At 32.2% G+C, this 25,000-nt stretch overlaps 1 protein-coding gene across 2 annotated transcripts in view; it reads left to right on the forward strand.

Moving 5' to 3' along the window:
• The first annotated feature begins 3,400 nt into the window (after window positions 1–3,400).
• Window positions 3,401–25,000, forward strand: part of LOC145268265 (scaffold protein ILK-like) — a 95,194-nt gene continuing 73,594 nt past the window's right edge. For both annotated transcript variants that reach the window (XM_080123626.1, XM_080123625.1), the window contains exon 1: window positions 3,401–4,042. In XM_080123626.1, the coding sequence (XP_079979752.1) occupies window positions 3,954–4,042 (89 nt within the window). In that variant the 5' untranslated portion in view covers window positions 3,401–3,953. The remainder of the gene's footprint in view (window positions 4,043–25,000) is intronic.

Genomic DNA, 25,000 nt, shown 5'->3' on the forward strand with positions numbered 1-25,000 from the left:
CTATTTGTGTTTTTATTGCTAAAAGATGATGTTGGGTTAGAGATTCTCTGCTTTATTAAAATAGAAGTTGACCCGATATATGTGTATGTTTTGGGTGCATTGTGATACTGTTGTTGGTATTTAGTATTAGATTGTTATTAAGGTTAGGTCAGGATGTAGGCGAATTATTGGGGATATTATTACTGAACTGGTTTCCAATATTATTATCATGGAGGTTTTTCTGTGAAGGACTATCAGTATTTATATTGTTAGTGCTGCTATTTATCAAGCATTTTATTGGAGGGGGATGTTCAAGCTCATTGCTATTTGATTGACCAGAGATTGGCTGTTGGTAAAAATTACTGGTGTTTGTTTGGAGGAATTTAGATGGTATCTCCTTTACAGTACATGAATAAATCACATTCTTATGGATACAGTTATTATCAAGCAAGTATTCATCCTTTCTTGGTAATTACATTTGGTTTTCTTGGCCAAGGGAAAAGGAATTGCTTGTGCATCTTTAATTTTCTTGTTAATAGAGGCTATGATTGTCTGGGCTAAATTACACATTGTAGCATATGATATCTTGATAGAATTTTTGTTAAACAAAGTGCTATATCTATGTGGGTACTTGAAAGAATTTTCAACAATATTGAAGAACTCCTTGAGGATATTTTTTTTTTACTTTAGAGCTGAAAGGAGGGTTAAACCAAAGAATATTCTTTCTCCTCGTCATTTTTCTAGTGGAAGACCTGTCTACGTTAGTGCGCTTGTCTATGTTATTGCTATTACTTGAAAATTTATGGTTTCTTTTAGTTCTGGACATGATATGTATAATTAATGAGTTTCTTGGTTTTTATGGTTATATCTTATCTGTTCCGTATAACCTGAATTTCTAAAGGCATTATTATAAAACATGGAGTTTTTGTCAGCTGATAGCTTAGAGATTCTGATAGAGATTGAGGGTTTATGGATTTAATTATTGAATTAGGGTGATTTGAAAACTTATGCACATATAAGAGTGTAAGGTTTGGCTTATGGTAAGGGCTGGATGTTTCAGAGTTAAGATTAAGTGAGATATCTAAGAAGTTAGCTGTTTTCTTTTTAGGTTCAACTGTTATGGAGAGTCCACAATTATTAAAAAACACATGAAGATATATATATATATATATATATATATATATATATATATATATATATATATATATATATATATTACTTGTAGTAATCGACATACAAGTCCTGTTTCGTTGTATTACAACTCATCAGTGCCGCTAGACTAGCACCTCTCCCAAGCCAAGGATTGAAGCTAGAACCATCATGTTGACAGTCAGCAGTTCTACCGATCGACCCACAGGAGCAGATTCTGCAAATCATCTCGGCAAATGTCTATTTAAACAAATATTTGTCCAAACAAACATTTGCTGCATCTTTCCAGATAATTGAGTTCTTCCCATCTCCTCGTCCATGTTATCTTAGATGACTATGCAGTCCTGCTGCAGAGTCATGTAAAATGCAGTCTTGAAGCAGATGTGACATACAAATTGAGCAATTTCCACTGAGTTGACTTCCTCTGGAGGTTGAAGAGTATTCCTAACAATCACATGTCTTCTCAAACCAGCAATAGACTTGCAAACTTTGCTGCATGCTAAACAGATCGTTTGGTTCGGACTAATACGTACAAAATTTACCTGAACAGGAGTTTTGTGTGACTTAAGGTGGTTGACGTAGCCAGCTTTTGACAAAAGCACTCGTTCACAAGTGTCGAATTTCCAGCTCTGCGTATCATTAATTAAACCTTTGCGAAGCTCTCACTTCAGATTACTGTGGGCCTGCTTTCTTTTCTCTGAGCATCACAACTTTCACATATAAGCCTTTGCCACTTTGGCCTTTGCAGAGTTAGCTCTTCCCATGTGCCGATGATTTGCAGGACTTTCAAATTGTTCTTTGTACAGTCCCTGAACCTCTTCGTAAGCTTATGTTGACAGCGCTTGCCATATATACATACAGTAAATCCCTGGATACGGTGGCCGTAGGATACGTTTTTTTTTAGGTAATGATGTGGAATACAATGTTTTTCTGGTCCCTGATTACGGTATTTTCCCTGCCTTACGGTGCTATTCATAATATTATTTGATTATATACATGTGTATTATATACTGAACTGTATTTTGTTACTAATTTTTAATGCTGTATCTACTGTTCTTACACATATATATATATATATATATATATATATATATATATATATATATATATATATATAAGATAATGAGTGGTCTAAGCAATGACAGCAAGTGCACGTTCTACAACACAGAAGCAGAGAGTGTGAGCCACCTGACATTCAACTGTAAGGTTCTGCTGGGGAATGGCTACTATATGACATGACACAATGGAGTGTGAACATATCTCTACTGGACGATCTGCGAAACATTGAATATTGAATGCAGCAGCAAGTCCTCGAACATGTTTACCAGAAAGAACAGTTGGAAATAAGTCATTCACCATCCCCTGTCTATGCAATTCCTACAGCTACGTACCTGGAAAACAGAGCCAGATAGTCTGACATAATGATACAGGATAAGACGAAAAAAGAAGCAACCTTAGTGGAATTTAGTGTCCTTAATGATGCTGGGTTGAACAGAGCTGAAAGGGAAAAGATAACAAAATATCAATGGTCTTATGTATGACATGAAAAGAAATTGGAATCTTAAGAAAATCGTTATCCTTCCAATAATTATTAGACCAACTGGACTCATGAAAAAGAATTTCAAAAATTTCCCTGTCAAATATACCAGTTGAACCAAGTGCAAGAGAGATTCAAATAATCACACTTAAAAGTACGGTTAGAATCTTAAAAAGGTTTCTCGGTTGGAATATCTGAGTTAGCAGGTGAACGTTTGGTATCTCGTAGGATGCCCCATCCTCAGCTTGAAAAAACTGATAAGAAAATTAATATATATACATACATACATACATGCATATATATATATATATATATATATATATATATATATATATTAATGTGTAGCTTAATCGCCATATATATTTTATAACTTACTACAGATATATATATATAGATACATATATATATACATAGATAGATATATATGCGCGCACACACGCACACATACATACATACATATATATATATATATATATATATATATATATATATATATATTTCTGTACAAATGTATTTTCTTATAATATATACCAATCCTTATTTAAGAAGCTCAATATATATATATATATATATATATATATATATATATATATATATATATATATATATATATATATAATGCTAATTGAAGAGAACGGCAACAGATTATAACAACAATTTATTATTATTATTATTATTATTATTATTATTATTATTATTATTATTACTACTACTACTACTACTACTACAAATTATAAAATAAAAGCTTAATATTTATTCATATATACATTATGTTGTTCTGATTTCCTGTAACGTACTCACTCACACATACATACACAGTTAAAACAAGCATCAAGTGTTTAAAGCAAGGGATGTAACTCTTCAGATATACGTGGTTACCGTTCTTGGGAGATCATAGGTTCTCAGTCGGAAGGAATTATTTCAACTCTTGCTAGTTTAGATTCTGCCATTGTTTATTTAGGTTTTAATTAATTTGTTTTAGCACTGATGCTAAAACAAAGTGTATTTTGATGTCCTGAATATTAATAATAATGGTATTGGAACATTTTTGAGTGTATAAAAAATATACATAGAAAGACATCGTCTCTGAGACAGAAAACGGTTGAAACAATCTGACTTTCGTTTTTTTTTTTTTTTATTTGGTAAATTCTTACAAGTTATAAAAACATTATTCTTGTTTAAGTTGGCATACTAGTACGAACTGAAAAAAACTAAACAAAAAAAAAAACAGTTGGCTTTAAGAAAAGCGAAAAGAAAAACTGAAAACAAAAACAAAACAAAAACAAACATGGATGATATCTTTACTTTGGTCAAGGAAGGAAATGCTCTACAGGTTCGCGTTTGGCTGGACAACACCGCTAACGATCTCAATCAGGGGTAAGTTATACATACGTACTACTATGAAAATATACTTATGGTAAGTTAGCTACATAGAAACGTTCGTGTCTTATTCACAAGGTGAAATCACCAGGTTAATAGCTAAGCTGTACACATTGTTAAAGTATTCTTGTAATATTTGATTATGATTAAACTTATAACGGTACTCATGCACTTATTGATCCGTGCTGAAATAATAACGTTATTATTTAAAAAGCCATTCTTAACATGGGAAGGGGAGGGTGTTTTGTACCTATTCTATACTTCAACCATACAATTGAATAAAAAAAAACATAAACTTTAACTTGGAAATACGATTTAAAAAAAATGGCGCGGCACTCTCTGCACTAGCATCATATATATATATATATATATATATATATATATATATATATATATATATATATATATGTGTGTGTGTGTGTCAACAAACCAATGTTATCAAAGGTAAGATAGGTTACTCTTCTACCTACCTGGATAAACTTTTGGCGTTTTAATTTATCTTAAGGCGTTTATTCAGTTCGAAAAACTAGTGTCTAGCAGCGTTACGTTAAAAACAGGAACAAATGGCGGAGATGAGAGATTATTCACATCTTTAAAATCTGAATAATCGTTCAAAAATAGAAAATCAAACAAAATACTGGTAGAAACACATCCTAAATGTCACGGTGACTGTTTAGTTTTTTGTCTATATTAAATAAATAAATAAAAACAAAACAAAAAAAAAACATGCCCATATAGGTATTGTTATTATTGTGGCTAAATTCGGTCAGTCATTGATATTGCCGATTTCAAAGAGAGAAAATTCATCATTAGTTTTGTTCACTGAAGATGAAACTGCTTCATCCTCAGCTTTAACCCAACCAACAGGCTTTCTGAAACCGCCGGTCTCAATGAATGATCGGATTTTCATTTTACCTATTATTATGCGTGCTTACTCTCTTTCACTCGCACACACACACACACACACACACACACACATATAACAAGAATAATCCCCTAATCAGAACGAGTAAAAATTAATAATTCTTCGAACAGAGTCTAAAAAATATCTAACATTTAAGCGTAGGGGATTTTAAGAAGAAATTGAAATTCAAGGAATCTTGTAGTTTTTTTTCTGTATGGATTGAAGCTGTGCCCATATATTATGCTTCCTAAAAAAAAAAAAAATATATTCTGAAGAAACTTCGGCATTTGTACAGTTTAATCAAGACATTAAAAAATGAAAATATCGAAAAAAGGTTTCCGTTTCCGTATCCGTTTTGGACTGAAGATCTCCGAAAAAAAAAAAATAATTTAATTTGATCGAGTATTTTTTTTTTTTTTTTTTTTTTTACAGCGGAAAAACACGTTTTTATGAGAGCGCGTTGAAGTCAGCCATTATGGAATTTGTTGAACACGCCACGGGGAGATAACTCCATGTAAAGCGCCGAGACTCCTTCCCCATCTTTAATACTAGCTTTTCTTCCTAAAAATCGAACCTTTTGCTCGGTATCATAACAAATTGTTTTTCGCTGTAAAAAAAAAAAAAAAAAAAAAAAAAAAAAAAAAAAAAAAGGCATGAAATTAAGTGAATTTTTTTTTTTTTTTTTTTTTTGAGAACTTCGTTCAATAATTGAAATATCAAAGAAAGGTTATATTTGTACGTATCCGGGATACGTACAAATATAACCTTTCTTTGATATTTTCATTTTTGAATGTCTTGATTAAACTGTACAAGTACCAATTTCGCTTTTTAAAATAATCTAAAAAAAAAAAAAATTATAAAAAGAAAGGCTAAACCACTTTAAAATGGCTAAATTCGCGAAATTTGGCCTAAAAACATAGTTGTTCTAAAATGGGTGGTCAATTTACTAGAATGTTGCATTATAAAATGAGCACCCCTTAAATTAGTTAGATATTGATTTTTTCCATTTTTTTTTTTAACTTGTAGATAATAATCCGCTGAAAAAATTGCAAAAAGGAAGATGAAAATAAAAAAGGCATTTTTTAGATTAGGTCCACCTCCACAATTTTCTTTTAAAGGTTTCCGACTATGCTGAATACGAAAATCGCATTGAAATTTTGCAGAAATAATTAGTTATCGAGATATAAAAAGTTGTATTATACATTGTATTCTTTGGCGGACATCTTTTACGCGCGTGCAGTGTCAGTCATAGATGAGTAGATTTGTTTATGGCGCACGCGCGTAAAAAAGATGGCCGCCAAAGAATACAATGCATAATACTTTTTATATCTCGATAACTACTTATTTCTGCAAAATTCCAATGCGATTTTCGTATTCAGCATAGTCGAAAACCTATGTAAGTCGTCATTTAAAAGAAAATTGTGGAGGTGGACCTAATCTGAAGATTTACCCCATTGGTTTTACTTGAAATTCAATATTTCAATTTTTGAACTGAGGTCTTATAACGAAGAAGCGCCGTAAATGTTTTGAGATTGTGTGTCCAAAATGTTTTTTTTAAATGCGAATAATAATACTTTGGATCCGCACAGAATTTTGGACGGGACCCTTTATTTATTCCATAAGGGTAGCATGCTCTTGTTCCGTCAGCCTACATAATTTGCAATTGTATTTTTAGTGTCGCCTACACTGAGGATTGAACTTTCAAAGAAGAATGTAACTTACAACCAAATTTTACTTAGTACTTGCGTAAAATGCATGGTGAAATTCAATTGTAAGTGACACTCTTTTGAAAGTTAAAGATTCATTTCCCATCTCAGACTTTCAGGAACAGTGTATCTGTTGTGCATTTCTTTTTTTCGCACCCTTTTTTGCTCTGTTAGCTATTTTTGAAAAATTTTGACATGATGAACGTTGTGGGTCAAAATCAATTTAGTATTATGTAGTAATTAGGTGGGAAAATACCTTTTAACACTTTTTCCGTCTTGAGCGATACAAAAAAAAAGAAGCATGGCTTTATGAGCAATACAAAAACCTGGAACATTACTTCGTTTCATTCACTACACATTATTAAAGTCTTATTGCAAATTATAAAAATAATTTATTTAAAAAATTAAACTATTCACAAATAATATATTTGGGTAGTGATCTAGAACTTGATCCTAGGTCGAGTCAGCATTTTCTGACAGTTTCCAATAAGCTGCTCGGAAAAAAGATCGACTTGATTAACCAATCAGCAATCAGTTGTCTGCAGACAAAAAGTTTTGGTTCAAATCCAATTATTTCAACAAGAAATGCAAAACTTCCAAAGTTTTAACTGAAAGGAATTCCAAAGTTTAACTGAAAGAAATATTACTGAAAAATTTGTACGGCGGTACACATATATTTCTATCATAACTCTAACTATAAAATCACTTTTCTGGTATTTTTCTCAAAAAAAAAGAATACTTTTCAATCGTAGATGTTTTCGTAAAAAATAATTCTTTGATACTTTCCATGAAAATCAAGACCGATTTTCGTTCAAGGTTGCCTTTATCTTAAAAAAAATACATTTACGGGGTGGAACAATAGATTTGTCCCCCCTAAAGAAAACAACACTGCAGCTTTATTTTGAAACTTTTATTGGAAAAAAATCAATTCAGGTAACTTGATTATGTAGTAGAGCTGTCATCTAATCAATGTAGCCGCCTTCAACCTCAATCACTGCCTCGATATGGGTCCAGAACTGAGAACATGCCTTTTCCACAAGCGCCAGCAGGAGTCGGTGAATATTTGGCGGTGATCAGACTGGCTTTGGTGTTGTGTGAGTTCATGTTGGTGATGTTCTCAACGTATGATCAAACAAAGTAGTCCAGCAGGCTCAGGTTAGTAGAGGAGGAGGGCCAGCGAGAGAAAAGTACAAAGTCATAGCACTCCTTCTGAAGCCAAGCCTGGGTCTCTTTAGACTTGTGGGCTGGCGCAGAATCCTGCTGCCCACACACAGGGTCTGCCAGCAGCCACCTGATCGCAGACGATCACCACACTCTTCAACAGTACACTTTGGTGTTGACTTTTAAGCCGATTTTGAAGATGTGAGGTGGCATGATGTGGCTCTCACTTGAAACTAAAGATCATAACTGTGGCTGAAAACTTCATTGAGCTGTGCCTTCAAGCATTGAACCGTTTGGATTTACATTTTGAGGGTCTCGACAATGGTCTTGTTGTCATAACTTGTATCGATAGAGAGCATGAGTTGTACAGTGGCGCATCTCTGATTTTGCTCATTGAACATTGTGTCACTTTCAGACATGATGGAAGACTCCTATCGCTCTTGGGATTTGTACACAACTGGCCAACAAGTAGATGGCCTGCAACAAAAAAGAAAACCGGTTTTCATCAAACGGAAATGGAATCATGTCATCTTTTCTATGGCGACAATTTACTTTTCTTGAAAAGTTTTTTAAAAATTCTTTCATATAATTGAACTTAGGGTAAGTCTTATCTTCTTGTGTTACTTAAAGTTTTGAATTTATCATCTAGCAGTGTTTGCGTCGGCTTTTTCTAGGAACTTTTCCAGCTGCTTACCAGAAACTGCCGGAAGATGCTGAGGCGATCTTGTGTCAGGTTTTGGATCAGTACCAAATACTATTCTGGGAATTATTAAAATGGCTTCTTTGGACAATGAAAGTGCATACTTCGTTTGGTTCTGTTTTTACATAATATTCTACTTCCGGTTTCAGTAAGACGCCATTTTGTAAAAATAGTGTGAAAATGTTTTTATTGTAGCATCTTCAAGCATTCCAAAAGTGTTTTTCTTCATAGTACATGCTTTAATACTTACTAGATTTTAACTCAATGGTTTCTCATTTATTCATGAAAAATTATATTTTAGTCATATTTATAAAAACAACAGCATAAATTCATTTTTATAATTTGATTTTCGTCAATGTATAAAATAAGCATTAACTGTTAACAAGTTATAATGCACATGTTTAAAAATATAGCAGTTGGGTAAAACCGCAGTTTAGTGGTCTAAACATAATGCAATGAAAACTTGTGTATAGACGATAATTTTTTTTTTAAATATTGTATTTTTTTTTTATTTTGCCCACACTGAGGATTGAACCTTCAACCTCCAGAAGAGCATAACTTTACAACTGAATTTTACCAAGTACTTCATCCACTTGCCACGGGTCCTTATACAATATAATTAGAAACTTCTACCCAGTCATGGCTGATGGAACAGGGAGGATGTTGAATCTGTTGATTAAAGAAAGGGTTTCATTCAAAATTTTGTGCAACTTCCAGAATTCGACAGAAAGATTCCCGAGTTCAACAAGATACACCTGAAAAAGGTCTAAAGTTACATCAGCTGAAACATTGTGAAAATAATACTGAAGGTGAGAACAGTAGCCTGAAGGATCCAAATAAAATGAATACTCGATCCTCATCTCAAAAATTTAGAAATGTAAAACTTATCAAGTGATGCTATAACAGCACATATAATACTAGTGGGTTGCTCATGTTTTATAGTATATGATTGGGGGTCGCATAAGGAAAAGATTGAGAACCACAGCTCTATTTTTATTTTTTTTTGCTTTGTGTCATTTCTTCCTATTTTTCAACTTATGTCATCAATACTGTACATCAACAATGTATACTCCTTACATTAATTGCATTTGCAGTGATTTTAAAATCTGAACAATAAGAAATAAAAGCATTAAATTAGAAGAAAAATAAATGATATCCTTTTTTTTATATAAAGTTTGGTACTTGTACAGTTTAATCAAGTAAAATGAAAATATCGAGAGAAAAAAAAAAAAAAGGTTATATTGTACGTATCCGTTTTGGACTGAAGATCTCCGAACAAAAAATTTCACTTAATTTGATTTTTTTTCTTTTTACAGCGGAAAAACACGTGTTTATGAGAATGTGTTGAAGTCAGCCATCTTTGAATTTTTTTAACACGTCACGGGGAGATAACTCAATTTAAAGTGCCGACACTCTCTCCCCATATTTAATACTAGCTTTTCTTCCTAAGAATCGAACCTTTTGTTCGGTATCATAACAAATTTTTTTTTTCGCTGTAAAAAAAAAAACAAAAAAAAAACTACTTGATCAAATTAAGTGAATTTTTTTTTTGGAGAACTTCGTTCCATAATGGATACATACAATATAACCTTTTTTTTTTTTTTTTCGATATTTTCATTTTTTAATGTCTTCATTAAACTGTGCAAGTACCTAAAGTTTATGTTTTTCTGTGCACTAAACTAATCAACCGATCATATTGAATTTTGGAACATAGCTGGCAGGCGTAATATGTGGTAATGTGGGCTATATTTAGTTTTAGGCGAGAATGGGGTAAAAAGAGTTTGGAATTAAGATACCTCAAATATTTGTAAAATTTTAAATATTTGCCAAATTACAGTTTCTTTGGGGTATCTTATGGGGTTTTTAGAAAGCATGATATGTGCGCACTCCCCCATTTAGAAATTCAAATGTTTAATTGAATTGCATTCATGATTATTACACAATAATGAAGATTCTCTGAATTTCAATTTCTTTCATTTAATCCTTAAATTTGAGACAGTTTCGAGAATCACAATGTTATGGATTTGGGTCACAACTGGACGTAGGCTTAGCATCACATATTAATTTTCATCTTCGAGATAAAAAAAAGATGGAAAAAATTTTCTATTCGCTTAATTGATTAACTGAAACGGGTATTTTTCTAGTTCATTAGAAGCAAACAAATGAAAAGTATGCCGTAAAAAAAAAAAAAAATGGAACAATAAATGCAAATCTATGACAGCTATCTTGGAATTGCATTCACGGCATATTTTTAAGCTAGTTTTCTTTTTTGAAAAAAAAAAAAGAGGTTTCTCTCGAAATTATCAAAGATATTTTACCATCTTGGTTATATTTAACAATAAATCTATATTTACTGATTTATATAAATGAAAGATCTTTTGAAAAAAATAGATATACGAAGATTTGTAATTTAAATGCTGCTCCCGTTTATACATCACGTCACTTCACTGTTTTAGTATCCTACATTGGTATCAGCATCACTTTGGATTTCTATAAAGTTTATAACTCCCATAAAAGGCTAGGTCTGGGAGACTTAAATTTGAATCAATCTTTTTTCTTTTCTTTCTTCTTTTCTTTCTTTTTTTTTCTTATCGCTAAAAGCACATTCAATGGCGTATAGAGGTCTGGTGGTTGTTGCCGGGTGCCACAAGTATAAGTTCTAGTACTTCAAAAATATTATGAGAGAGGAAGATAGATTTGAGTATGATTGGATGCCCCTCTCAATTTGAATGCCCGCCCCCCCCCCCTTTTTACTGTACATAGATTAAATGGACATCTCTTTAAAAAATTATTTGTTCTTGTTTTAGTAAAGGTTTACAAATGTAAAACTTCCTGCATCCGCTTGGTGATTGAGTAGGTGGGAATGAAGAAATGCCTTTATGTGTGTGAAAAGAAAATGTTTCATTAATCAGATACAGTCTACACTGCACCTCCACCCACCCCCCCGCCTTCTTTGGTTTGAATTGATTCCAATGTATGTAGTACAGATTACCGTCCAACCCTTCAATCCATCTTTATTTGCAACTTCAAGTATTTGCTAACTTCATTTTTATTCTAACTGCTATCCACACTAAAATAGGTCAGAAAAAAAGAAGAAAAAATAACTAACTGTTATTACCTCTTGCGTGCCCCCATAAAAACGATAAGCACACTCTCTTTTCCCTTTCCCCTCTTTCCTTTCCCCTCTTTCTCTCTTTCCTTTTTGCATCTTTCTTCCTTTTCCTCTCTTTCTCGCTTTCCTTTCACCCCTCTTTCTCTTATTCCTTTTTCCCTTTTCCTCTCCTTTCTTTCACCCTGCTTCCTCTTTCCCCCCCCCCCTCTCCTTCTCTTTCCTTCCCCCTCTCCTTCTCTTTCCTTCCCCCCTCTCCTTCTCTTTCCTTCCCCCCTCTCCTTCTCTTTCCTTCCCCCCTCTCCTTCTCTTTCCTTCCCCCCTCTCCTTCTCTTTCCTTTCCCCCTCTCCTTCTCTTTCCTTTCCCCCTCTCCTTCTCTTTCCTTTCCCCCTCTCCTTCTCTTTCCTTTCCTCCCCCCCCCGTACATTCTCTTTCCTTTCCTCCCCCCCCACACCTTCTCTTTCCTTATCCTCTCTCTCGCTTTTCTTTTCCTCCTATTTCCTTCCTTCTCTTTTTCTCTAGTACTTTTCCCTTCTTTCTCTTTTCCTTCTTCTTACTCTTTTTTTCTCTTTCCCATTTTCCTCTTCCTATCTTCTCACTTTTCTCTCTTTATATTCCACTTTTTCTCCCCTTTCTTTTTTCTCTCTCCCACTCTATTTTATCTCTCTCCTACTCTCTATCTCTCCTTCTCTCTCCTCGCTATCTCTTCCTCTCTCTTTCTCCTTTCAATACCCCCCCGTATCTTGTCTATTTTCTCTCTCTCTCTCTCTCTTCTGTCTCTCCCTCTTTTCTGTATTTTTCCCCATCTTTTTATTTTCTCTCTTCTTATTTCTCTATATTTTCTCTCTCTATCTCATCTCCTTATCTAGGAAAGTTTTTCGTTCTCTTCATTTTCAAGTGGGGCAAAATGAACCAAATGTGACCTTACACTAATGCTACAAAAACTAAGTAATTTATCTGTCGCATTTTCTCCCTGATTATCACCATCTTAGATTTATTTTAGAATTATAATTTTAGCACTGACTTTTGTTTTATGTATTTATTATTTACTTTTTTTGTCGTTGTTTCTTAATTATCCCAAAATAAAGTTTAGTCTATGTCTACAATTAGCTTTTATTATTTCCCTTCTCTGATGTAGCAATATTTTAACTTTTTTTTTTTTCATTTAAAATTTCTCATTTTTTATTCCAACATAATCTACACAGATCGAGTTCCAGAATGCCCAATCTAACTAATAGATACTTCGGCATGGTGTGCTGGTGTGGCTTTGTTTTTGGTTGATTTATGACATGGTCCTGTGCAGTTCTAGGAGGTCTACTCTTGCCTTGCTTTATATTTTCATCTTTTTTGTTAATTTTCTGAGATGCCCCTACTGGGTTGATGAGGCTATAAAGGCAATTTTTCTGGCTTTGTGTTTAATCTTTTCTCTGAACTGATCCTCTTCATAGATTAATAGTAGGTAAGTGACTAACAGCATGGACTGCCAGGTTCGAATCCAGTTTATTTTGCAAAAATACTTTCATGAAATCAACTCTTGGCCTTGTATTTAACTTCCTGGAAAAGAGGTGAATAACATAACTGGTATTCTACATTTTTATCGGTGATTTTATTGCTGAACATGTTGCTATACATCTCTGCAAAATCTAAATAAATATCCCAAACCAGACTTTCTAGTAGTAGTAGTAGTATGATCATCTTTATCTTTGTCATTTTTATCATCAGCTTCATCATCATCATATTCCTCATCTTCACTCTTCTTATTTTTCTTTTTAATGTTTGTTTTCCATTTTGGCGTGTTTTGGACGAATTTTAAAACGGTGACTTTCAAACTTATCACTTTGGAAGTTATTTTCTTAATTGGGGCAAGATTTTTATTATCCGGGTGCTCATTTTGGTGTCAACCAAGTGTGGTGCTGATGGTGACTAACGTTTTTATCAAGACACTATGTCTATTTGATTACTCACTAAGACTAAGAAACGCTTCACCTGTCTTTAAAATCTTTTAATATGGTTACATAGATTTTTGCAAACCATAAACATTCGTACCAAATTTATGTAGGTGACTCAATTTCTTACCGAATTATAACCATTCAAAGTTTGTTGGAAATTAGAACATCTACCATCTTGTATGTGTCGAGAAGCCAAATTTCACAGTGTGTAACAAAAAAATGCAGGTTTCGAAAAAGTGAAAAATCCTTACGTCGTCTTGTGGTAAATGAAAATTGATTTATAATGGAAACAATAATTATTAGATCAGACCAGTCCAAACATTGGGCAAAATCTCACTACACCATTTTAAAAACAAAACAAATAAAAAAAGGTGGGGTGGGGGTATGGAAGCTGAACTCGTTTGCATAAAATTTATTTGACCACTTAACATATTGAGTCTTCTTAGTGTGATTCATAATACAGAAAAGTGATCAAGCCAGATTTTTCTTTCACTAGTAAATCAATTAAAAACAAAAAATTTTAAATTGGGACCATGTAAAAACAGATTAAAAATGCAATTTGATAGTAAGTCCAAATTTCATTGACTTCCGCTTCCTGTTTAGTGGGAGTCATACCGGTAAATATCTTATGATAAAAATATTTTGGTAAATTTTTACGACCTGTCCCAGCATATTATAAACACCTCAACCTCCCCAGATCAAGAACGGCTTTCGGAATAAACACTCCCCCTCTCCCCCAACCACGAAAGCTGTTCTTAACATGAGGAGGTTAGGGAGTGTTTATTCCGAAAGCCGTTCTTAATATGGGGAAGTTGGGGTGTTTATACTATCCTGAGGCAGGTCTTAAAAATATATACCAATATTTTTTTCTCTGAAAAAAAATGATAATAATTTCAAAGTAAAGACTAGTATATTTTTGATAATTTCAAAGTAAAGACTAGTATATTTTTGATAATTATAATAATAATTTCAAAGTAAAGACTAGTATATTTTTTATTTTTTATCAAAAATAAAAATATTCCGAAAAAGAAGCATTTCAAAGTAAAAACTAAATTTTTTATGTAGTTTTAAACTTTAGCAGGAACTACGTAAATATTCAACAGAAGCGACTTTTCATTTCTGCTAAACAGAAAACGGAAATCAAAGTGAAAAGTTTATTTAACTTAACCTAATTCCGTTAACATTGACACATTGTGTCGATGGTCACCGCTTTGTCACGTGACTCGTGTTTATGTAAAACCCTGAATGAAGAACTGCTGAATACTGAAACGAAATGAATCTTTTTAATAGTTTCATTGTTATCAAGTGCGACGCGACTTGACACATAGATGTCGATAGATTTATTTTTAATGTTATCAATAAATTGTCACATCTACATTTTCTTTTTATGTTTTCATTCTGTTTTTTAAAACTTCGTTTCATTTTATTAAAAAATTCAAACTGTAATGCGACTGATACACATTGACATTGATAAATTACTGCAAGACGTTCTAATACTTTGTGTCTTTGTCACAATGTTGACTTATTGTCGCAGTTTTCTTTAAATAAAAGCTCCAATTTTTTAATAAATGTAACAAAGTTAAAAACAACAAAAAAAATAAAACAATGAAAACATTACAAAAGAATGTTGATATGATGAATTATTGATAACATAAAAAAGGTGCTTCTACAGAATTAGGACGAGATTTTGTTTCAACTGATTTTTTTTGTCAATTCTAATAAGGTGTAACTTATTTGTGTTTTGACTAGCAAGATTTGGTAGCTTCCAAATTATGCAGTCGAAATTACCTGAATATTACTTAATTATTAAAAAAACAACAACAAAAAAAAACAAAAAAAAAACAACTTTAATCGTGTTAGCGGGTGAAAAATTGCCGCCATCTTTTTTTTTTTATAAAATAAAGCGAAACAAAATCATAGACAAGGGAAGTAACTCTAAATTTTTAATATGACTAACGCAAAACAAATAACAAAATGAACATAACATATATACAGTGTTTCTGAATCTGGTTTTCATTTAAGATTTTTTCATAATCTATCTATATTTTTATAAAGTAATAGGGTTCGTGTGTTTTTGTCTGTGTGTACAGCTCTCCACCATCAACGAAATATAAAGGAGGTAAGAGGGTAGATCTCTCCTGGTAGAGAAACATTAGAACCCATTTTAGGATGTTTCTGTTATAAGAGACATAAGAATCTTTGCCTAATTTCTTTATATACTATTCTACAAACAACCCCCATATCGAATGACTTATGCTCATTTGCATATCACATTATATTAAATCTCTTTAACTAATTACCTCGACCTTATTACATATTGGAAATATTCTAATCATTTCAACTGTACTATTTACAAAATCTATTTAACATTTAATCTATCTTCTATCTTCTATCTATCTATATCTATATCTATCTTCTATATATCTATAAAAACAGAGATGTGTGTGTGCCACAGACGATTTCTGATTGGTTAATCCAATAATACCATCTCTTAAAAAACAATCGTTTCTACGCTCTTACCTTTACCATAAAATATTATGGCTTTATTTATTGTCCATCTTGGAAAGGTTTAATTTTTTAATAACTTGTTATTTACAAATTAAAAAAATACGAAACTATTATACGAAACTAAACTACACGAAATACGCGCACACACGCACACGTTCACTACCGTCACGTTGTTATGGCAACCAAACCCGCTGACTTCTTTTTCTCATTTCACTCGTGGTCTTAAATTCATTTCGGGTTTGTATTACTGTACACATAGATTCGAATAAGTTGCCAAAAAACAAATATATAACAAATAAATGTTATCAAAGGCAAATTTTTCGTGTTTTTATTCAATTTAACATGTTTATTCAGCTCGAAAAGCATACAGTGTTTACCGATGTATTGGAAAATTCAGGATGGCGGCCGATTCTCTCTTTAACACGGTAAGTTTGGAAAAAGGTGTAATAAATAAAAAAAACCGGTTAAAATACTGTTAAAAACTCGCTCAATATATGTTACCGTGACATAGGTTGACATATATTCGGCGGGTTTTATTTAGTATTTTGTATAGTTTTTTATTTATAACACCTTTTCCCAAACTTACGGTGTTAAAGAATGTGTGAGACGCCATCTTGAATTTTCCAACACATCGGTAAACACTGTATTCTTTTCGAGCTGAATAAACATGTTAAATTGAATAAAAACACGAAAAATATATCCAGTTTTTATCGGTTTTTTACCTTCTCTGCAGAAGTACAAAAAAAAAAAAAACAAAAAAAAACGGAAGGTACTTTTACAGAATGTTAAACTAACCCTAACCGATGTTTTATGTTTAGTTTAGGAAAAGTCAGAAGAAATAAAAGTCATTATTGCATGAAATATACGTATTTAGTTGAAGTATTGTTTATGTCAATTCTTTCGAAGAAATTTAGCAAGAATACCTGTAAACCAGGAAATCGGTAAAATGTCATCATGGATGAATACTTGTCTATTATAATTTCTACCCTTGACAAAAACTTAGCCATAACAAAAGAGATTTATTGTTCAGATTGTTTTTGAGATTGATTTCTAAAAAGATATTTTATAAATAAAATCGACTTAAATTACAATAATTGAATTTAAACATTCTTATTTCAATATTTGGCACATAACACCTGCAAAAATGATCACAATGTCAGGATTTCATTTTATTTCAGAATCGATGGCAAATACTAATATTTAACATTAGTTTATCATTTAAGCCGATAAAAAGCCCTTTTTTTCCGAGTCATAAAAGGATTTGGAGTTTCCTAATCAACCTTTCGGGTGCAGTTGCACGCTCTCAAAATAACTAAAGTGTTGGCTTTAAAAAAATTGGTTCATTAAAACTAAACAGGTTTAGTTTTAATAAAAAAAAAAAATTTTAAAAAATCGCTTTGGTAATTAGATATGTCGTATGGTTATCCCTAATCGCTGAATAAAACCGCTAACGAGTTGAATGATTACGACATAAAATTAAACTCGGGTTCCTGAAACGGAAACTTCGTTTGTTTTTGTTTTTTTCTTATCAATATATTTACATTGTTATTTTGTTTTCATTTTCAATCATTCGAACAGTTTTCTTTTTCAAGTAATCCAAGTTACAAAATTCCCACTGTTTACTATGCTAAAATCACAATGACTAATGTATACCTATTAACCCTTATCCTTGAGTGGCCTCTGGGCCTTGATAAGTGGTGACACCCATGTAAAAAAAAAAAAAAAAAAAATCACTCGAACAGTTTTCTTTTTATAATGTACAGTTTTAAAAGTTTAAAAACGATATAGTTTTTACTTCAGGAAAATTAATGGGTCAGTTTTTACGATGTGCCCTGTTAAAATACTGTTAAAAACTCGCTCAATATATGTTACCGTGACATAGGTTGACATATATTCGGCGGGTTTTTAATAGTATTTTGTATAGTTTTTTATTTATAACACCTTTTCCCAAACTTACGGTGTTAAAGAGGGTGTGAGACGCCATCTTGAATTTTCCAACACATCGGTAAACACTGTATGTTTTTCGAGCTGAATAAATATATTACATTGAATAAAAACACAAAAAAGATATCCAGTTTGGCAGAAAAGTAACTTATCTTGCCTTTGATAACATTTATTTATATATTTGTTTTTGACTATTTTTTCGAATCTAGTAATCTTGCCAGGATGCGGAGGAAAATGAATGAAGGGGGAGGGGAATAAAATAAAAACATTTTGGAAACAGAGTAAGTTTGAAAGAATTGCTTTGCACAGAAAGAAATTAATGAAAAAATAAAATTAAATTTCTTTTCTTTCTTGATTTTTTTTTTAGTTTTTTATGAAAAAGGAAGTCAAAATTAAGACTATAAAAAACAATTTTTATTAAGAGCGAACCTCAGTCGTCAGGTCTGTAAAAAAAAGACGTGGAATAATAAATGTTTTCTAATACAAATTGTTTTTACTTATGTGTTCATTTGTCTCTTTGAAGTTCGTTTGTTTAATATATCGGTTTGCAATATAATTTTGTCATTCTGTCAGACTCAAATTTTAAATCTATATATCTATAAAAGTGAAAGTGTGTGTGTGTGTGTGTGTGTGTGTGTGTGTGTGTGTGTCTGTGTACATTTCCCTACGAAATAACTCTGTCAATTTTTAGTCTACAGACTCGAAATTTGATATACAGGGTACTGAGATTTGGAAAAATCTATGTGATCGGTTTTTAGCCAGAAATTTGGCGATTAAGGGGTCAAAGTTCAACGATTTGAGCTTTGAGAACTCTACCAAACTTCTCCGACAATTTTGGGTATTATTATACAAACACCGTGACAGCGTTAGGGTTAGGGTTAGGGTTTAGGGTTAGGGTTAATTCGCTGTCACGGTGTTTGTATAAATTTACCCAATTTTGGGTCTACACACTTTAAATTTTAGATATAGCTTCCGTGGACATGGATCTAACTTAATAACTTGATTTGAGCTCAAAACAATAAATTTTCAGGGGTCAAAGTTTAAAAAATTACCCCCTTTTTTTTGCTCAGCATACACCTCCAAACACCCGGGCAACGCCGGGCACCCATGCTAGTTGTTTAATATAAAAATAACTGTTCGCCGGTAATCGTGAAGAAAGAGAGAGCCTGTTTCCTCCGTTTGACTATAGGTGGCGTTAATGTCTGTCCACCCAGTTACGGAAGCACAAAATGTATATAATGGCACCGTTGAAATAAAAATAAATGTTTAATTTTAAACATGTTTTTTTTTGTTTGTTTGTTTTTTGCAAACATATTTAAGTTTGTTTTTGTTTTTGTTTTTTCAAACATATTTACGTTTGTTTTTTTGTTGTTGTTTTTGCAAACATATTTAAGTTTTATTTTTCCAAACATTTACGTTTTGTTGCTAGTTTATTTTCAAACATTTACGTTTTTTTTTTTTTTTTACGTTTTTTTTGTTGTTTTTTTTTTGCAGGCATAAACTAAATATTTTTGAAATATTTTTCTTTTAGAAAAGTTTGCTTATGCACTTATTGTACCGCGCTATTTTTTTTTTTATTTTTTATAGTAGTTTCAAGTAATATTCAGGTTTTACAATATCCCTTTTCAAACATATATATATAAATACTCGCGGAAAAAGTAAAATAAGTCCAGAAAAATTAAGAAAAAAGAGGGGGGGTCAATAAAAAAAAAGATAAAAGAAAAAACGTTGACTTTTTTTATTATAAGAACGTAAAAAATACTCGCGGAAAAACGGTTGTACCCATAAATATGTTTAAAAGAAAAATATAGCAAAAACATTTAATTTATGCTTGCAAAAAAAAAAAAAAAAAATATTAAAATTAAAACAAAAATAACGTAAATGTTTGAAAATAAACCAGCAACAAAACGTAAATGTTTGGAAAATAAAACTTAAATATGTTTGCGAAAACAAAACAAAATAAAACTTAAATATGTTTGCAAAAAAAAAAAAAAAAAAAAAAAAAACATATTTAAAATTAAAACATTTATTTTTATTTCAACGGTGCCATTATATACATTTTGTGCTTCCGTAACTGGGTGGACAGACATTAACGCCACCTATAGGCAAACGGAGGAAACAGGCTCTCTCTTTCTTCATGATTACCCTGTTCGCCTAAAACTTGAATAACGTAAAAATAACATATATACAAGTTTTTTTTTTTTTTTTTTTTGCAACTGTTGAATTGCCTTCCTTGTGTCTGACTCTCCTGTGTCTTACATAAGCATAACATGATCGTCGTCTTCAAATTCTATTTTCTTTAATAAAAAATTTTTTTTTACCCTATCGATTTTCGTAATTTTTTGATATAATCATCTTAAAAATAGGGAGAATGCATAGATATCGTTGTTTTCATGTGAAATTCAATATTACGATTTCCGAAATCTTGTCCCAATAGTGTAGAAGCGCCCCTCCCCCAATAAAAACTATCTATTGGTGTCTGTGTCAAGTCGCATTGCACTTTATAACAATAAAACCACAAAAACAAAACAAATATACTTCATTTCAGTTAGATTTTAGTTTTCTATCAGTCTGAGTTTTACATAAACACGATTATTCACAGACAAATCGGTGGCCATCGACACAATGTGTCGACATGTGTTATCCTTAAGTATCATTTTTTTTTTTTTGCACTTGTGCATTATTGTCACGAACAATTTATTTAGTTTCATGTTGAAGAACGCATAATAGAGAGAGACAAGGCAATTTTAGAACCGAGAGATTCGAAAATGTCTTTCCTTAAATTTTCTTAGAACATGTTTTCTCAAAACAAACAAAATAATCAGCACACGCATTCCATTAATAACTGTCCATAACTATTTATAAAATTTAAAAGTTATACTCTTGGACAACTTTCATTCATTTCAGAAAATTTGTGTTATATATATATATATATATATATATATATATATATATATATATATATATATTGTGTTATTAGAATTTTATGAAAGCTATATGGAAATCTTCTCTCTTGGAACAGATCAAGAAAAACTTTTGTAGAGCCGTAGTGGAGGCGGTGCTGCTGCTTTATGGTTCACCTGCATGGATTTTCAGTAAAAGAAAAACTTGAAAGTAAGTTAGATGGGACTAAGACTAACTAGAATTCTCCGGATAGTGTTAAAGTTAAACTGTAAAACACACCCAACCATTAGGCGTCTTCAGTAATAAGAGAAAGGAAGAACATGCTATGCCGGACATTGCTAGAGAAGAAAAGATTAGGTCGTCAGTGATGTGGTACTGTAGGATCCTAAACATAGAACCACTAAAGTAGGAAGACCTGTCAAGACATACACAAAATTGTTAACAGAAGACATTGGCTTACAACTTTAAGATCTTCCTGAGGTCGTGGAAGATAGAGACCTGTGGAGGGAAAGAGTCAATTTGATCCAGGCAGCTCATTCGATACAATACGATCTTACGATCCGATACAATTTGATCTTAGTTTTAATTCAATAAATGTTCAGAAAACATATTAGATTTTTTTGTGTAAAAAAAACAAAAAACAAAAAAAAAAACATTTTAACTTAAATTCTATTTTTTGTTCTGAGAATTTTCTTAAAAAACATTTCCTCAAAACAGAAGAAAAAAAAATGTCATAAACTATTTATAAATTTTAAAAGGCATACATTTTAACAACTTTCATTCGTTTTAGGAAAAACAAATAAACATTTATTTTTAAAAAAAAAGTCAGTGTACAAATTTTCTTATTTATTATGTTTAAAGGCAATATTGAAACAAAACAAACAAGAAATCGTGGAACATGATTGGGCAGGGTCGCCAAATTGACTAACACCGTCTATTTCCTATGATGTATTTTCCAATTATTTTAAATATATATGGTACTGATCCAGCTTTGTAACCACACACACACACACAAAAAAAAAAAAAGCAAAACGATGTTTGCCTATTCAGAATTACGAAAACATTCGAAAATAGCCGAATGCCAAAAAAAACAAAAAACAAAAACAAACAATGAAATAATTTTTAGGTACGGGCAAAAATGGGTGGATAAAAATTGGGGACCTAGTTTTGAAAGCCGATTTATCATAATTTTTTGTAGGTTTCCGACTACCTTTTGATTGTATTTGAAAGATTAAGAACTAAACTTAATTTCCAAAAGTAAAAAATATTTGTACACGTGAAAAAAAAAAAAAATGTTATGAAAATGTTTTCACGGCGAGCTAACCAATTCAGCTAAATTTTGAAGTTAAATAAATTCATTGTAAAAATCCTTTTAGAGATAAATATTAGTTTTCTGGGTCTATTTCAAATATAATTAGTAAAGTCCTAAGATATTGAATTAATTAAAATAAAAACACCTTGTTTGTACAAAACCGAGTGATTCTGGCGTTCGCAAAACGCAACAAACTAAAATTGTGTAAGCACAAAAATTACAAAGGCCCACGAAGACTGTGAAAATAACGTCATGTAATTAAAAGGGAAGAAGTTCTTTTTTTTTTTTCCTCAGTCGCGCATTCGTACATTCCTTTTCTGAACGTTTGTATTAATTTTTGCATCTTTTAATTTAATTATTTTTCTATGTTCCTGTTTTTAAATTAATTTTTTTTTTAAATTATTGTTCAATATTATATAAAAAATATGTTACGCCAAAAGTCTCACATTCTTGCTAGCAAGGAAATTATTATAATCTTGCATATAAAAATTATGCGAAACCCATAATTAAAAAAAAAAAGAGTAGAAATATTTTTTGCAATTATAATTTTTGTGTGAAAATATTAAATAAGCAATGCTTTATTGAATGGTAATATCGGTAGTTCGAGAAATTCTTTGCTATATAGAATTCGTTCATACGGATTTAGGGGCTTTTTTTGTAATGTTCCTATAAAAATTATTTTATTTTATTTTTATTGTTACAAATTACGATGCTTTATTTCTGCTAGATCTACAGCAGATGTGCTAACGGTTATATCTCATAGGATTAGCGAATCTCTCGACAAAGGCTTCATTTCTAGGGCAATTGCTCTTGACATATCAAAGGCCTTCGATAAGGTTTGGCATAAAGGCCTACTACACAAGATTTCCAGCTACGGTATAGCTGGAAATGTTTTCTCAATCATTAAATCATTTCTCTCTGATAGGCTCATAAGAGTAGTGGTTGATGGCCAGAAATCATAGGCCCACAGTATTAATGCTGGAGTCCCTCAGAGGTCCATACTGGGCCCAACTCTCTTCCTGATTTACATCAATGATCTCCCAAAACCCATACTAAAATATTTCATTGACATCTATGCTGATGACACAACCATCTATGGCAACACATCAAAGGCCGTAAATGATGATGTTCTCTCTGATTCTCTCTCTTCTGATCTTGAGCGTGTGGTACAGTAGGGAAAGAGGTGGCTGGTTACCTTTAATACATCTAAGACCAAGCTCCTATCTCTACATCATAAACGCTCTGATCCCCATCTGGCATCAATTGAAATGGATGACTCTCGTCTAGGGGAGACCCCATGTTTTGATAAGCTTCTGGGTTTGACCTTTACTCCTGATCTTAAATGGAACACATACATCAAGTCTGGCCAAGGTTGCTGGGAAAATGGTGGGATCCTTCTACCGCTCCAGAAGACATCTCACTACTGATGCAATTCTCTATCTATATAAAAGCCAAGTACGTCCAAAGATGGAGTACTGCTGCCACATCTGGGCAGGAGCTGCTAAAAACAGCCTATCCTGCCTTGACGGAGTACAAAATAGACTCCGTGGCTTGGTGGGAATGCCCTTTTCTCTACCCTGCAACATTTTTCCCACAGAAGAGACGTAGCGAGCCTGTCTTTGTTCTATCGTTATTTCCATGGTAAGTGCTCGTCTGAGCTCCATTCTCTGGTCCCCCCTCGCCAATCTTTCTCAAAAAACACCCAACTAGCTGAAACCACCGTCAATAATTTTCCCCACTCCTTATCTGTGCCTAAATCAAAACGTAGATTCCATGAACAAAGCTTCTTTCTTAGAACTGCACGCCTGTGGAACTCTGTTCTGCTTGCTTGTTTCCCTCCCGACTTCAACCTGGATGTCTTCAAGTTCAACACAAACAAATTCCTGATGAACCGCCCCCCCCCCCAAGTAATGACACCTTATATTGCTACACTATTTCATTGATTACTGTACACACAATAACCCTTATCCCCGAGTGGCCATTGGGCCTTGATAAGTGGTGAACTCCATGTAAAAAAAAAAAAAAAAAAAGCAAAAATAAAATAACAGTTGGGCTTGTTGTGCACTTATTGAACTGCGCTATTTTTAAATAGTATTTTCAAGTTAAATTAAAGTTTTACGATATCTTTTTTTTTAATTAAATTGTTAGGTGAAAGTACAGAATAGTTACTAAACATCCTCCTCTTTCTTTGTTAAGAATGGCTTTCTAAATAGTAGCATTATTATTTCAGCACCGTCCAATAAGTGCACAAGTATCCAACAGTTTTGCACCTCTTTTATGTCCACTGACGAAGATTAAAATCAAGATATAATTATACTAAGCTTTATGTATAGAATCCTTATTTCAATTTTGATAAAGATCTATATGATCTGGATCGTAGAATCATCAGCATCGTATTCGTTTTTTTTTTGTTTTGTTTTTTTTTACAAAGGAATTACCACTTATCAAGGCCCAAAGGACACTCGAGGATGAGAGTTAAAGAGTGTACAGTAGTCAATGGGACAATATCATAGTAATCGTTAGAAGTGTAAATTTGATAAATTGGATTACTTAAGGAGAACGGCTGATCAAGAACTTGTTTATGCTGGACTTGAAGACGGCCATATTGTAGTCAGTAATTTAGTTTAAGTAATGCTGGTATGTGTTCTAAGACTTTAAGAAAATGGTTTCCAAAGTAACTTTTATCTGATTATTTATCTCTTTTTTTCCGTCGAGTCCATTTTTTTATCCCTTCCTACCCTGTTTTCCTTTGCTTTA

The sequence above is a fragment of the Euprymna scolopes genome, chromosome 43 (assembly GCF_053919585.1).
Source record: "Euprymna scolopes isolate OS-2025 chromosome 43, ASM5391958v1, whole genome shotgun sequence".
NCBI lineage: Eukaryota > Metazoa > Mollusca > Cephalopoda > Sepiida > Sepiolidae > Euprymna > Euprymna scolopes.